This window comes from Schistocerca nitens, chromosome 5 (genome assembly GCF_023898315.1).
Source record: "Schistocerca nitens isolate TAMUIC-IGC-003100 chromosome 5, iqSchNite1.1, whole genome shotgun sequence".
Classification (NCBI taxonomy): Eukaryota; Metazoa; Arthropoda; class Insecta; order Orthoptera; family Acrididae; genus Schistocerca; species Schistocerca nitens.
Window position 1 is genome coordinate 146,610,498 of NC_064618.1, and position 15,306 is coordinate 146,625,803.

Below are 15,306 nucleotides of genomic sequence, written 5' to 3' on the forward strand. Positions count from 1 at the left end.
GCGGAATGTGCGCTGATATGAAACTTCCTGGCAGATTAAAACTGCGTGCCAGGCCGAGACTCGAACTCGGAACCTTTGCCTTTGCTGCCCGAGCTCAGTTGGTAGAACACTTCCCTGCGAAAGGCAAAGGTCCCCAGTTCGAATCTCGGTCCGGCAGGCAGTTTTAATCTGCCAGCAAGTTTCATATCAGCGCATACTCCGCTGCAGAGTGCAAATTTCACTCTGGAGTGCCCGGTACGTATTGAATGTTCTTAGACCCGTTCTTTTGCCGTTCTTACAACAGGTAGATCATGTGTTGTTCCAACACCATAATGCTCGACCATACACTGACCGTGAAACTCAGTGTGCTCTGCAAGACCTGCAGCAACTTACATGGAAGCACGATCTTTGGACTTGCCTACAATCGAGCACGTTTGGGATATGTTGGGACGAGAAGTGACTAGTGTGACTCGTCAAGCAACAACTCTTGCAGAACTACGTGAACAGGTCGAGCAGCCGTGGCATAACGTATCCCAGGAAATTGTTCGCCATCTATACGATCGACTTGATGCCAGAGTCAGCGCCAGCACTGCCGCCCGTGGAGGTTACACCACGTACTGATGTGGCTGTTTCAGCATAGGTCGATACCAAGTACCTCAGAACCGCTCTTGCTATTGATGTTGTTGTTGTTTGTTGTTTTGGTCTTCAGTCCTGAGACTGGATTGATGCAGCTCCATGCAACTCTATCCTGTGCAAGCTTCTTCATCTCCCAGTACCTACTGCAACCTACACCCTTCTGAATCTGTTTAGTGTATTCATCTCTTGGTCTCCCTCTACGACTTTTACCCTACACGCTGCCCTCCATCACTACATTGGTGATCCCTTGATGCCTCAGAACATGTCCTACCAACCGATCCCTTCTTCTTGTCAAGTCGTGCCACAAATTCCTCTTATCCCCAATTCTATTCAATACCTCCTCATTAGTTATGTGATCTACCCATCTAATCTTCAGCATTCTTCTGTATCACCACATTTCGAAAGCTTCTATTCTCTTCTTGTCCAAACTATTTATCGTCCATATTTCACTTCCATACATGGCTACACTCCATACAAATACTTTCAGAAACGACTTCCTGATACTTCAATCTATACTTGATGTTAACAAATTTATCTTCTTCAGGAACGCTTTCCTTGCCATTGCCAGTCTACATTTTACATCCTCTCTAATTCGACCATCATCAGTTATTTTGCTCCACAAATAGCAAAACTCCTTTACTACTTTAAGGGTCTCATTTCCTAATCTAATTCCCTCAGCATCACCCAACTTAATTCGACTATATTCCATTATCCCCGTTTTGCTTTTGTTGATGTTCATCTTATATCCTCCTTTCAAGACACTGTCCATTCCGTTCAAATGATCGTCCAAGTCCTTTGCTGTCTTTGACAGAATTACAATGTCATCGGCGAACTTCAACGTTTTTATTTCTTCTCCATGTATTTTAATACCTACTCCGAATTTTTCTTTTGTTTCCTTTACTGCTTGCTCAATATACAGATTGAATAACATCGGGGAGAGGCTACAACCCTGTCTCACTCCCTCCCGAACCACTGCTTCCCTTTCATGTCCCTCGACTCTTATAACTGCCATCTGGTTTCTGTACAAATTGTAAATAGCCTTTCGCTCCCTGTATTTTACCCCTGCCATCTTTAGAATTTGAAAGACAGTATTCCAGTCAACATTGTCAAAAGCTTTCTCTAAGTCTACAAATGCTAGAAACGTAGGTTTGCCTTTCCTCAACCTGTCTTCTAAGAGAAGTTGTAAGGTCAGTATTGCCTCACGTGTTCCAACATTTCTACGGAATCCAAACTGATCTTCCCCGAGGTCGGCTTCTACCAGTTTTTTCCATTCGTTTGTAAAGAATTCGCGTTAGTATGTTGCAGCTGTGACTTATTAAACTGATAGTTCGGTAATTTTCACATCTGTCAACACCTGCTTTCTTTGGGATTGGAATTATTATATTCTTCTTGAAGTCTGAGGGTATTTCGCCTGTCCCATACATCTTGCTCACCAGATGGTAGAGTTTTGTCAGGACTGGCTCTCCCAAGGCCGTCAGTAGTTCTAATAGAATGTTGTCTACTACCAGGGCCTTGTTGCGACTCAGGTCTTTCAGTGCTCTGTCAAACTCTTCACGCAGTATCGTATCTCCCACTTCATCTTCATCTACATCGTCTTCCATTTCCATAATATTGTCCTCAAGTACATCGCTCTTGTATAGGCCCTCTATATACTCCTTCCACCTTTCTGCCTTCCCTTCTTTGCTTAGAACTGGGTTTCCATCTGAGCTCTTGATATTCATACAAGTGGCTCTCTTTTCTCGAAAGGTCTCTTTAATTTTCCTGTAGTCAGTATCTATCTTACCCCTAGTGAGATAAGCCTCTACATCCTTACATTTGTCCTCTAGCCATCCCTGCTTAGCCATTTTGCATTTCCTGTCGATCTCATTTTTGAGACGTTTGTATTCCTTTTTGTCTCCTTCATTTACTGCATTTTTATATTTTCTCCTTTCATCAATTAAATTCAGTATTTCTTCTGTTAACCAAGGATTTCTACTAGCCCTCGTCTTTTTACCTACTTGATCCTCTGCTGCCTTCACTACTTCATCAATCAGAGCTACCCATTCTTCTTCTACTGTATTTCTTTCCCCCATTCCTGTCAATTGTTCCCTTATGCTCTCCTGGATACTCTGCACAACCTGTGGCTTGGTCAGTTTATCCAGGTCCCATCTCCTTAAATTCCAACCTTTCTGCAGTTTCTTTAGTTTTGATCTACAGTTCATAACCAATTGATTGTGGTCAGAGTCCACATCTGCCCCTGGAAATGTCTTACAATTTAAAACCTGGTTCCTAAATCTCTGTCTTACCATTATATAATCTATCTGAGACCTTCCAGTATCTCCAGGATTCTTCCATGTATACAACCTTCTTTTATGACTCTTGAACCAAGTGTTAGCTATGAGTAAGTTATGCTCTCCCTTTTCCTACTCTCGAATTCCAATTACCCATGACTATTAAATTTTCGTCTCCCTCCACCAGCTGAATAATTTCTTTTATCTCATCATACATTTCATCAATTTCTTCATCATCTGCAGAGCTAGTTGGCATATAAACTTGTACTACTGTAGTAGGCATGGGCTTCGCGTCTATCTTGACCACAATAATGCGTTCACTATGCTGTTTGTAGTAGCTTACCCGCACTCCTATTTTTTTTATTCATTATTAAACCTACTCCTGCATTACCCCTATTTGATTTTGTATTTATAACCATGTATTCACCTGACCAAAAGTCTTGTTCCTCCTGCCACCGAACTTCACTAATTCCCACTATATTTAACTTTAACCTAACCATTTCTCTTTTTAAATTTTCTAAACTACCTGCCCGATTAAGGGATCTGACATTCCACGCTCCGATCCGTAGAACGCCAGTTTTCTTTCCCCTGATAACGACGTCCTCTTGAGTAGTCCCCGCCCGGAGATCCGAATGGGGGACTATTTTACCTCCGGAATATTTTACCCAAGAAGACGCCATTATCATTTAACCATACAGTAAAGCTACATGCCCTCGGGAAAAATTACGGCCGTAGTTTCCCCTTGCTTTCAGCCGTTCGCAGTACCAGCAAAGCAAGGCCGTTTTGGTTAATGTTACAAAGCCAGATCAGTCAGTCATCCAGACTGTTGCCCCTGCAACTACTGAAAAGGCTGCTGCCCCTCTTCTGGAACCACACGTTTGTCTGGCCTCTCAACAGATACCCCTCCGTTGTGGTTGCACCTACGGTACGGCCATCTGTATCGCTGAGGCACGCAAGACTCCGCACCAACGGCAAGGTCCATGGTTCGTGGGGGGTTGCTATTGATATGTAAATGTAATCACATCAAGTACTCCATAAAGACTGTTGCAATCTTGAGTGAATTGGAAACCTTTGAAATATTAGCAATAGTCTGTTTTATGATGGAAGAAAGCTTGGAGAGCTGAACCAAACCAGTCTTAGGACTGAAGACCATAACAACATGTTTCCATTTTTTCACCGTGAGATAAAAACTGGCACCTAGACGCTACGGCTGGACCCGCAGCTAGCACTGTACGACAGTAGTGCGCAGGCTTCGGCTCGGCCATCGGCGGCAGTGCAGACGAGCCCCGGAGAGAGCGACCGCGCTACGCCGGCTCGGGAGCCGTGGCGGCGTATAACGCGGCGGCGGCGGCGGCGCTCCTCCAGTGCCGGCCGCGCAGCCGCCACGAGCAGACGCGACCGCCGCCACCGCCGCCGCCGCCAGCGCTACGACGCCGACATGCCTTCCGCGGGAGCCGCTTCCACGCACCTGCTGCTTCTGCTGCTGCTGACGTCCGGCGTCTCAGCAAGGCCCTCGACAGGTAGGCCTCCGGCGGCTCTGTCTTTCCCAAGTCTGCTCACCGCGAGGGCTGATCAATCAATCTCTCTTCTCATACGACTGATCTGATCGCCGAATAATACAGTGACGTGATCCCACACAAATAATACTGCTGCAAAACTCATCGTGGGCGTGTTTTGAACTCACACTGTCATTTTCTCCGTGACTGCGAATTAAGTTCAGTTTTCAAGAAATACTTGCCGGCCGCGGTAGCCGGTGAGCCACAAATTAATGTTACAGATCTTTGCTAAATCAGCTACATTTCATTTCGCATCACCCTCACTGTGACAATGGTTTCGTGTATAGCTGTCAGCACGAAATAGTTTTCGTTGGTTGTGTTTCACAGCTCTGATAAATCTTAGAAATAGCATACTGTAACACGTGGAGCTGTTGAATAATTCATTTTTATCTGTGCGACCGCTTTCAGTCAGTGGCGATTTACCAGTACCTGTTTTACAACGTTATGGATACGGGACAAGTTTCACGCAAAAAGCATCTTTGATAATTATAGTAAGATATACACAATACTTAAATACTTTGTTAAGAATGTACAACATTTTTGCCGGCCGCTGTGGCCGAGCGGTTCTAGGCGCTTCAGTCCGGAACCGAGCAACTGCTACGGTCGCAGGTTCGAATCCTGCCTCGAGCATGGATGTGTGTGATGTCCTTAGATTAGTGAGGTTTAAGTAGTTCTAAGTTCTAGGGGACTGATGACCTCAGCTGTTAAGTCCCATAGTGCTCAGAGCCATTTGAACCATTTTTTAAAATACTCCGCCCTTAGAGATAGTTGGTGGAGAAGGCAACCAGCCACGCGAACATTTAAAAAGCTCTATTTTGGTGCCATTACCGGTTTCGCGCTCTCTTGCCCATATTCAGATGGCTAACTCGTCTAACTACATTAATATATTCATCAACAGCATGCTCTACGCTCCTGCGCTGCATTACATTATAGTGGACTTCGGTTTAATGGGAGAGTTCTAGGAAAGTGTGATTCACCTGTAAAGGAGACCACATGTAGACCGTTAGTGCGACCTATTCTTGAATATTGCTCGAGTGTTTGGGATCCGTGCCAGGTCTAATTAAAGTAAATCAGTTCAGAAGTGGGCTGCTAGATTTGTTACCGGTAGGTTCGAACGACACACAAGAGTTGCGGACATGCTTCGGGAACTCAAATGGGAATCCCTGTAGGGAAGGCGACGTTGGCTCTGAGCACTATGGGACTTAACATCTGAGGTCATCAGTCCCCTAGAACTTAGAACTACTTAAACCTAACTAACCTAAGGACATCACACACATTCATGGCCGAGGCAGGATTCGAACCTGCCACCGTAGCGGTCGCGCGATTCCAGACTGAAGCGCCTAGAACCGCTTGGCCACACCGGCCGGCGAAGACGATGTTCTTTTCGAGGAACGCTACTGAGAAAATTTAGAGAGCCGACATTTGAAACTGACTGCAGAACGATCCTACTGCCTCCAGCATACATTTCGCGCAAGGGCTACGATATAAGATACGAGAAATTAGAGTTCATACAGAGGCGCACAGCCTGTCGTTTTTCCCTCACTCTGTCCCCGAGTGTAACAGGAAAAGAAACGTCTAGTAGTGGTGCAAGGTACGCTCCACCGGTGGCTTGCGCAGTAGCTTTGTAGATAACAATTACTGACAAGTTAGCGCCACTTGATCCATTGTATGGATGAGTTAAATAATTCCGAAAAACATGACAAGGTGGCAGCAACTGATAAAATTTGAGTGCTGTATTTCGTGACGTTTTGGTCCTTGTGTTGTTCAGAACACTGCCCTAAGTCAGGATGAGATTTTCACTCTGCAGCGTAGTGTGCGCTGATATGAAACTTCCTGACAGATTAAAACTGTTTGCCGGACTGAGACTCGAACTCCTTTCGTCCAGGAGCGCTAGTTCTGCAAGGTTCGCAGAAGAGCTTCTGTGAAGTTTGAAAGCTAGGAGACGAGGTACTGGCAGAATTTAAGCTGTGAGGACGGGGCGTGAGTCGTGCTTGGGTAGCTCAGATGGTAGAGCACTTGCCCGCGAAAGGCAAAGGTCCCGAGTTCGAGTCTCGGTCCGGCACACAGTTTTAATCTGTCAGGAAGTTTCACTGCACTAAGAGTTTACGTGTAAACAACTCACACATATACTACACAAATCACTGTGGCACACAATATTCCTTGTTTCAGTTGCAGCCTCAGACATCTCTTCAGATGTAATATTTTATTTTACAATCCAAAGGTTATTAGAACCAGCGTGGATAAAATGCCTTTTAAATTCTGTCTTCAGCATAACACAAAGATTTCCTTGTTATTTACCCATACGTGTTCAGACATCTTAAGTGTCACCGTTCGTAGGTCTCGTTTCTATTTCTGGAACATATTATACGAACATTTTGTCATACTTTGTTTTTTACATTTTTCTGCCTTTAACATATTTGGCATTGGATAAGTTATCTAACGACGAAGTTCACACCAACGTATTTTAAGACTCACCAATTACTAACAACATGTGATACAAAGCTTGAATATGCCACTCTTTACGTCCGCTCACGTACATTTCAACCAAGAGAAGCCAAGTTACATCTGCATTTTTCATTCATTTTTAGACAACTGAAGATGGGACGGTAGCAGAGAGAAAACTGCTCAAGTGAACGTCTAATCGACAATAAACGATACTTTACGATGAAAGCGAACGTGAAAAAGTTTATAAAAGCACGGCACTAAACGAAAAGAGGAATGTCGCAACAATGGGAGGTGCGATGTATTACAATCAGACGATCTGTTTTGTAAGAAAGAAAAGGGGAGGGGAGGAGTAAAACGTAACACACTAATTGCAAAATAAAACTAACTTCTACACACGACTATACGCTCTTGAAGTTAATTAGATACTTTAATTTAGTTTCTTAATATATTACTATCCCACTTTTTCTTTGTTTTTAATCAGATTATCTGATGGTGACTCGTTAAAAAGTCCAAACCAATAACGATACTATTTGTGTGAACTCAGAAATTTCGTAAAACGTTTGCACTTATTTTGTTGTTATTGCGTCCCTTAAGCTGCATTAACTAAAGAAGGCGATTGCACTGGATGGCCTTTTGTTATGGGTTTTGCGGCTTGTCACCATGCCGCCTGCAAGTACTCGAAAGAAAGACTCTTTGCTCAAAAAGTAGTGGTCTCTGTTCCCAAGAGTAAGTGTAGTGACAAACAAAAATATAAGTACAGAACACTCACTATTTGGGTTTTCGTTCTTTGTATACGATGTGCGTAGCCCAGTACCTTCAACGATTTCTTGACGCAATTCAATCTGTATCTTGGTTGTGTCGCTGTAACCGTCGGTCTTGCCATATTATCTGTAAATGCCCAGTCGCTTATTATTTCAGATATGCGTAATGTTTACCCAGATTTAATTTACATAATTTTAATTATTTATTTCAAGTAGTGTAAAGCGTATGTGTCCTTCAACATCACGTCTGCATGTGTGTTGTTCTGTATGTTAGTGCAGTCATTCTCCACATTTGCACAGAAACCATATAATTCATATAATTCGCGAAATTCTTACTGTAACAGAAAGCTTGCTATGTGACACAGACTGCATGATACCTTGCAACTACATACAGATCGTGTGCCTCTTTACGAGCAAGGAACTCAAGCACCACACAGGTCTCTAATTTATGGCGTACTTTATGCAAAAAAGTTATATAAGTATTCTTATATACACACAACTATCTCAAACTGCTTCAACATGAGTTACGCTGAATACTTTACACACGCCGTTATTTCACAAAGTCAGTCATATCGACACATATACAAATCGCTGAACACAGGCTAAGCAGCCTTCATTTAAGTAAGAACTCGTTTCATTTGATCTATGAGGGTATAAGAAATATATAAATTCTAAAGCACACTTAATCTCTGGTCGGCGATGTTGTCCTAGCACCTTTTTATTGTGGTTGTCATCTCTTTACAAATTATTGTTAATATTCGTATTGTGTCAACTTCTGTGTAAGGAAGGACCAAGAATATCTGTAAGTAGATGTAAAATACGTTGCAATTTAGGTTACACTCTAAGCTTACCGATATATTTAATTTTCTGGGTCGTTTGCGACAACTGCACACAAGACGTACAGAGCCACAAGTACGTATATGGTATTTTTAGAACGTGTAGTTTCTACAGAACTTAAAATTTGAAAAAGTTTAACAACGTGTTATATTTCGTACAAGAAAACGTGTAAATAATTTAGGAATTTAGATCTTATAAATTTACATCTACACAATTGTATAGTTTCAACTTCATTTATGGTGGATAAACGGAAGATAAATACGACTACGTCCAGTTCTTATGAATTAAGAGACCCTATTTCAGTTTCGTATTTGTGAGCTAGAAGTTTCGATGTTAAGTCCTCTCTAGTGGCATTAAATGCGCTAGCTTTACGTTGGTACGCACACTATTTGTGTCGTATTTTGTGTTAAACTATATCATTTGTTCTTCAGTCGGCGTATTCTCTATTTGGCCGAATCTTGGGTCATGTCAACGCTGACTTTGCACGCAAGTGCTCCACAGCCGAGCTGACAGTGCCGACTGGCTTCTGAGTTGACACGAAGAATCGAAATTATGAGATTCATTTCAGGGAATCTCGTAACTAGATTTGTTGGAACCGCTAAAGATGTGTGCAGAAGATGTCACTTCGTAAGGTGAACTTTACCTTGGTGGAAAAAATTCCAAAAACTACTTCGACGAAATGCTGTATACGCAACAGTATTATTAATTTCAGTGATATTTGTCTGTGCCTGCATATAGTCTCACCTGGATGAGTACTGCCCGCGAAATGCGAGTGACTGTATTCGAGACGTATTCCTACTCAACAAGTTTTTTTTACTTTCTGTTACAAAAATTAAGTTAGAAGTTGGTTAACTGATTAATTTTTCCTGGCGATCTATCAGTACCAACCTATCTAGTCCTGAGATTTAATACATACCTAACACGTCGACTTCAAAGTACTTAACCTATTGATCTGATACGATTTAATTTTCCACGAGTTATTTCAGTCTCACCTTTATCTGCTACAGTGATGGAAGCTGAAGAAGTGAATGAGACTCAAATATCTCGAGGAAGATTTAATTGTTGCAGATTTATAGATCACCTACACCTGAAGTACTGGCAGGGTTTCCGCATGTCCAACACTGGGGTGCTATTCCAGTACCAGAGAGCCGTAGTGATGATCTAACACCGCGGGACTGCTACGGTCTCAGGTTCGAATCCTGCCTCGGGCATGGGTGTGTGTGATGTCCTTAGGTTAGTTAGGTTTAAGTAGTTTTAAGTTCTAGGGGACTTATGACCTAAGATGTTGAGTCCCATAGTGCTCAGAGCCATTTGAACCATTTTGATGATCTAACAAGGGGAAAATAAGCTGAATGTGTGAACTGAAGTTCGTGTTAGGGAGGGCGCTGGACTAGGATGGTCCATGCAGGCGTTTTAAGTATAACGCTGCAGTGGTATAATGGCTGGCATACCTACCTAGTAAGCAAGGAGACCAGGGTTTAAGTCCTGGCCTTGGCACAAATTTTAATTCATTACTTCAGCTTCTATCACTTAACCTATTGCTGACAATGGATTACTTATGTCGGAACACACTTCTGAAGAGATACCAAGTATACAGGCATGACTACTTTCGCTTAGAAAGCGATTTCCATGATGGCTCTCTCCAGAATCCTCGGCGCTAGAGTTCTTTTAAAGATGGTTATTTCAAGTATAAGTCCAAGTTTTAGCATATTCTGCAGTCAGTATAATTACGTTGCCCCACTATGCGAGGGACACGAGCATCAGGAATGAATTTAAAGGCCGCATGCACGTTGAACGAAGTTAGCCAAGGGGAACGGAGCGGAACTCGTTCGTGTGACATTGGGAGCTTGAAGTGCCAAACTCGCCTTGCAGGTTTCGGTGTCCGTCAACCACAGTGTAGTGGTCACAGTGCAGTAACTCCGACCAGCGTTTGCGACTGTTGCTGAAATACTGTCTGCGGCGCTGCTTTATAAAAACTGAAAGTAAGGTTAGAGTTTAATGTCCTGTCGACGGTGTGGTCATTAGAGGCGGAGCGAAAGCTCGTATTACGAAAGGATGGGCTGTGTCCTCTCCGAAGGAACCATCACGGCATTTGACTGGAACGATTTAGGAAAACCTCGGAAAACCTACGTTTGGACGGTCGGACGTGGATTTGAACCGTCTTCCTCCCGAATGCGAGTCTTCTGTGCTAACCACCGCTTGGTTTGTACTGCTTAGGACTGAAATGCTACTACTGCGACGTTTATTACGATAGTTAAATTCCGGAATGGACAGTAGGACCTCCAGCACCATTTCTTGAGTTTTTCCAAAGTTTTGTCGCCGTAACGATTCCAGATGCTATTCTTTTCTGTTGCTAACGTTGCACTAAATACCAGAAGTTGTCAAGCATATTCAATCGTCCTCCCACAGTAACCTGTGCAGAAACTGTAATTAATGGCCTAATAGCCTCTATCAAAAATGTATTTTAACTCAGTTAAACCAAGTAATGCTCGGTGATTGGCTTTAGATTAGCACATTCCAATGTAATTATTTTTCACGGTTTCTATTTGAAGTTTAATAGCTGAAGTAATGTTACAGTTGTTCCCGTTGCTTACTTAAATCGATTAAGCCAAACGCCAGGATGGTTCCTTTGGAAACTACAGCGCTAAACTCCTTCCTCATACTTGTCCAGTTTGAGATTGCCCTTGCCTCTGATGACCCGGGGCGTTAAACATTAATCTCCGTGTTTTCGTTTGGTAGCACCGAGTAGTCACGCAGGGTGTTTGTAAATTGCCATTACAAACATCTAAAATATGTAGATGGTAAATTGTATTAGTCGTATTCCACGGATCCTACAGAGAGAGGTCTATGAGGTGTGGTCAGAAGTAAAATATGTACATTTTATTTAAGGGCAATACAATGAAATGTCTTAGGTTTACGAAAGAATATTGTACTACTATGTTATTATTGGTTACAAAATGACCTAAGGTGTTAATCCGCAAAGTTCGTTAAAAATTCTTCAGTAGTGTTAAGGAGCTGCCCGAAAGAGACTTCATTAATTCTGCCGTAAGCTCCTCCACACTGCCCATAAGACATTTCATATGTACGCTCTGACAGCTTGTTAAATAGATGTGTTATCATGTACCTGACTCCTTTGTGTACTAATGTTAGTAAGTATCTGAAGTTGGTTTCAGCGGTAGCATTAGATAGATAGTGTGCACTATTTTTTTAAAACGTCATTGAACATAACAAATATAACCGTTGTGAAGCAGCTGTCAAGATATTGTGTTTTTTGAAGCGGTCTTTTCAGAATGTTCTAGATCTAAGAAAAGATACAATTCGTATATTAAAGTGCTAAATTCTGAAATATTGTCCCTGCACGTTCCCCAAAAAGTTACTGCGCAACTCATTAATGAGTACAAACATCCATTAAAAACTAGTTTTACAGTTTTTAAATCTCCTATAGCAGTAGGGGCCTAATACATGACGCATTTATGCGTAAACAAAGGGGCTTTATCAAAGTTTAAAGATAATTTTCTCTTACTCAACTGTTAATATTTTTACATTTCCATTAGCTGCCTTTTCATTAAGAGGGCTAGTATTCTTTCTTACTCTTATACTTGTAACATCGGCAAAAATAGAAAAAATCCCTATCTTCGGTCAAGGCAAACTAGTGTAAATCAGAAACTACGGAGTACTCAAAAAATAACCCTTTTTGATTGCTTCAAATTCGGAGTGTGTTTTTCTATCAGTGTTACATGGAACTCGTGCACTTTGCATTCTGTCAAGCAGCTAAGAAAAATACCATTCATCTACTGTTCCTTAATATCTTACCTTTTGCACGAGGAAATAATTGTCCTCACAATCCAAAGCCTTGCAACTGACAAAATATTTCCAATGGTAATAATTTCTGATTTATTATTTAGGATATAGCCTATCCCAAATTAAATAAAATCTTTTCAGCATCTGATCTGACAGTAAAACTGTTTGTAAGTGAGTATATTTTTCTGTAGTATGTGTTTATAACTTATGGAGTACACGGCATCGAATTTTTTTGAAAATAGAGGTAAAATGAGATTGCCCCCTAATGCTTTACTACTTTTTTATCTCCGTTTTTGTGAAGTGGTTTGACGACAGCATATTTACGTTTGTCTTGGAAAATAATTCTATGAAAAATTAATTAAACAAATAACTTAATACATTGACAAGACCTGCTAAATATCGTTTTATTATTTTACCACTGATTTCATCACAACCACTTGAACATTTACGAGTATGAATACCGAAGAAAATGGCTCGAGTAAAACCAGCATGGGGAGACGAAAAGTTCCCTAGCTATAGGGAGAGGCATATGACGTGTTTCTCTGTCCCATTTACAGCGGGTCACAGAGCGCTATTAATTATGATGATGATTATAGTTTTAGGGCGCTAAATTGCAGTGTCCAGTAGTAATTTACTGTGAGCCCGGTAACTGCGGCATTTGTAAGCATCGTAATTACAATGGCTCACACTAATAGCTGTTGTAATGGTGGAGTGGCATGCAGACCGGCAGCTAAAGAACACACAAAAGAGTTTCCACCCTTGCAGGGTGAAAGAACTACTTAAACCTGACTAACCTAAGGACATCACACACATCCAAGCCAGAGGCAGGATTCGAACCTGCGACCGTAGCAGCAGCGCGGTTCCGGACTGAAGCGCCTAGAACCGCTCGGCCACAGAGGCCGGCTGACTGCAAACCAATACTGGTAAAGTAAAATGATTTGACTAGTTGTAGGACAATATTTGGCAAAAGAAATAGGGGAGACTCTAGAAGTAGGATAAAGCATTGTATGTCTGTCTGGTCTAACACTAAAATTGCAAAAGGAGACAGAAACGTTAGTAGTGGGGGAAGCAACCACAAGACGGCCATAACAAGACAAATATGCATATGTTCACATCATTTGCGGAAAGCACGGTTACGCTTATAGGTCAGATGTGTGAAAATTAGGTGGAAAATTAAAATGTTGAATGTTACAGTACAAAGAAGAGATCCTAGAGGTGATTTGACGGCGGTACACTACATTATAATATAATATAATAATATCGGAAGAAAAAATATGGTATCAAGATGGCGCATGTCTAGTCACTTAGAAGAATCAGTTATCAGTGTTACCTGAAGAAAAAGTCCCACAAAGAGCTTACTGCTTGAGCCTCGAAAACGTAAGAAATCCTGAAGAAACCTTTTGATAGGGCGGAAAAAGAATTATGGATGCTTGAGGCCTACAAGAATAGGAATACAATAATTAACAGTTTATTGTATCTTTACTCAATAGTCACATCACCTGAAGGTAACGAGAAGTTTCTTCGTCTAAACAATTGAGTGTTTTAGCCATATCATTTGATTCAACGCCGAGAACCGCAGCAACATTTATTAATTCGAGACAGACTGAAACAGCATCGGATGGGAAGGTACTATCCTAGAACAACGCTGTGCAGCTATGGAAAGGTGGTCAAGTATGTGTGTTTATACGAATTTCGCGTCCAAACTTTTGATAATCTTTCCGTTTTAAGTACCTGACAAATTAGCGACCTAGCTTGTGGGAGCAATTGAAAGCGAGAGTATTTCGCTACGAATTATTGAGAACGTGAAATACGAGTCTCAGTCTTTAAGGAAGAAATATAGAATTATTGTACCACAAGTTTGACTTACTTGCGATTCAGAGTGGGCGGGAACTCTGGCGATGCGTACGTTAATGGTACGGCGGCTGTGTGTCTGCGGGGCAGCTGCAGCGCGACCAGAAGGAATGCGCCCGACTGACACTGACCTTGGATACGGATGCTGCTAAGTGGAGCTCAGACCAGCCGTTTCAAAGTGATCGTCGCTCCTTTTGCTTCCCCCCAGAAGCGTTTTAACAAGCATCATCAGTACCTGTATGGCTCGAAACTACTAGAAGATCGTGAGTTCTGCAACCAATCCTGTAAGGTATCTGCTCAGTGACGACTCTTGAAATCTCTCTGTTGCTTTACATCGCTACTGACATACATGCCTTCGTAAGTTCTTTGATAGCCCGGACGGGCCTGAGGCACGAAACATCTCTTCAGTCAGAGTATCTTCGCCTGTAAAGACCGCGAAAAATGTGTATGCACCAGTTTCGACAGAGAGTTGAGTCCGAACTGGAGTGTTCGATCATTTTCCTAAATAGCATGTGGCAAATGATTCACCCATCCCGTCCTGTCCCAACTTGCATCTCGTCTCTAATGACGATGTGTGTCGGTACGATATTAAATCGCCACTGTCCTTCCTCCTTCTAGAGCTATGGTGTGCTAAAGCTAGTGAGATTGTGGAAATCAGATATGTGTTAGTGGTAGTTATGTGTTTCACAAGAAAACTTACATTGGAGACGGAGATGGAAAAAACATTACGGCAAGGAAACACAATTTAAAATTTACAGAACGATGGCACTTCCATGTCTCTTGCATGGGAATGAAATGTGACTATCAAAGACAAAAATGAGTTCCAGATGCAGGCTGATGAGATTTCTACATTCTGTACAAGGTTATTCCAAAATATATCACACAAGAAATGGTGCCATTAGAAGATAATTGCTCACCGGTTATCGAGCCTCCGCTCTCACATGATGTAGTTGCTGAACAGTTCAAAATAGACTTAAGTCTCATTTCAAATAGGTACCCCACTCATACAGTTATAGTTCGTGGTGACTTCAGTCTACCCTCGACCTTGTTCGCCCACTGCCTGAATACTGCTCAGCAGTGTGGGATCCGTACCAGATAGGGTTGATAGAAGATATAGAAAAGATCCAACGGAGAGCAGCGCGCTTCGTTACAGGATCATTTAGTAATCGC

At 42.1% G+C, this 15,306-nt stretch overlaps 1 protein-coding gene across 1 annotated transcript in view; it reads left to right on the forward strand.

Moving 5' to 3' along the window:
- The first annotated feature begins 4,272 nt into the window (after positions 1–4,272).
- Positions 4,273–15,306, forward strand: part of LOC126260313 (uncharacterized) — a 425,568-nt gene continuing 414,534 nt past the window's right edge. Inside the window, exon 1 of the mRNA XM_049957638.1 lies at positions 4,273–4,405. Within this exon, the coding sequence (XP_049813595.1) occupies positions 4,324–4,405 (82 nt within the window). The 5' untranslated portion in view covers positions 4,273–4,323. The remainder of the gene's footprint in view (positions 4,406–15,306) is intronic.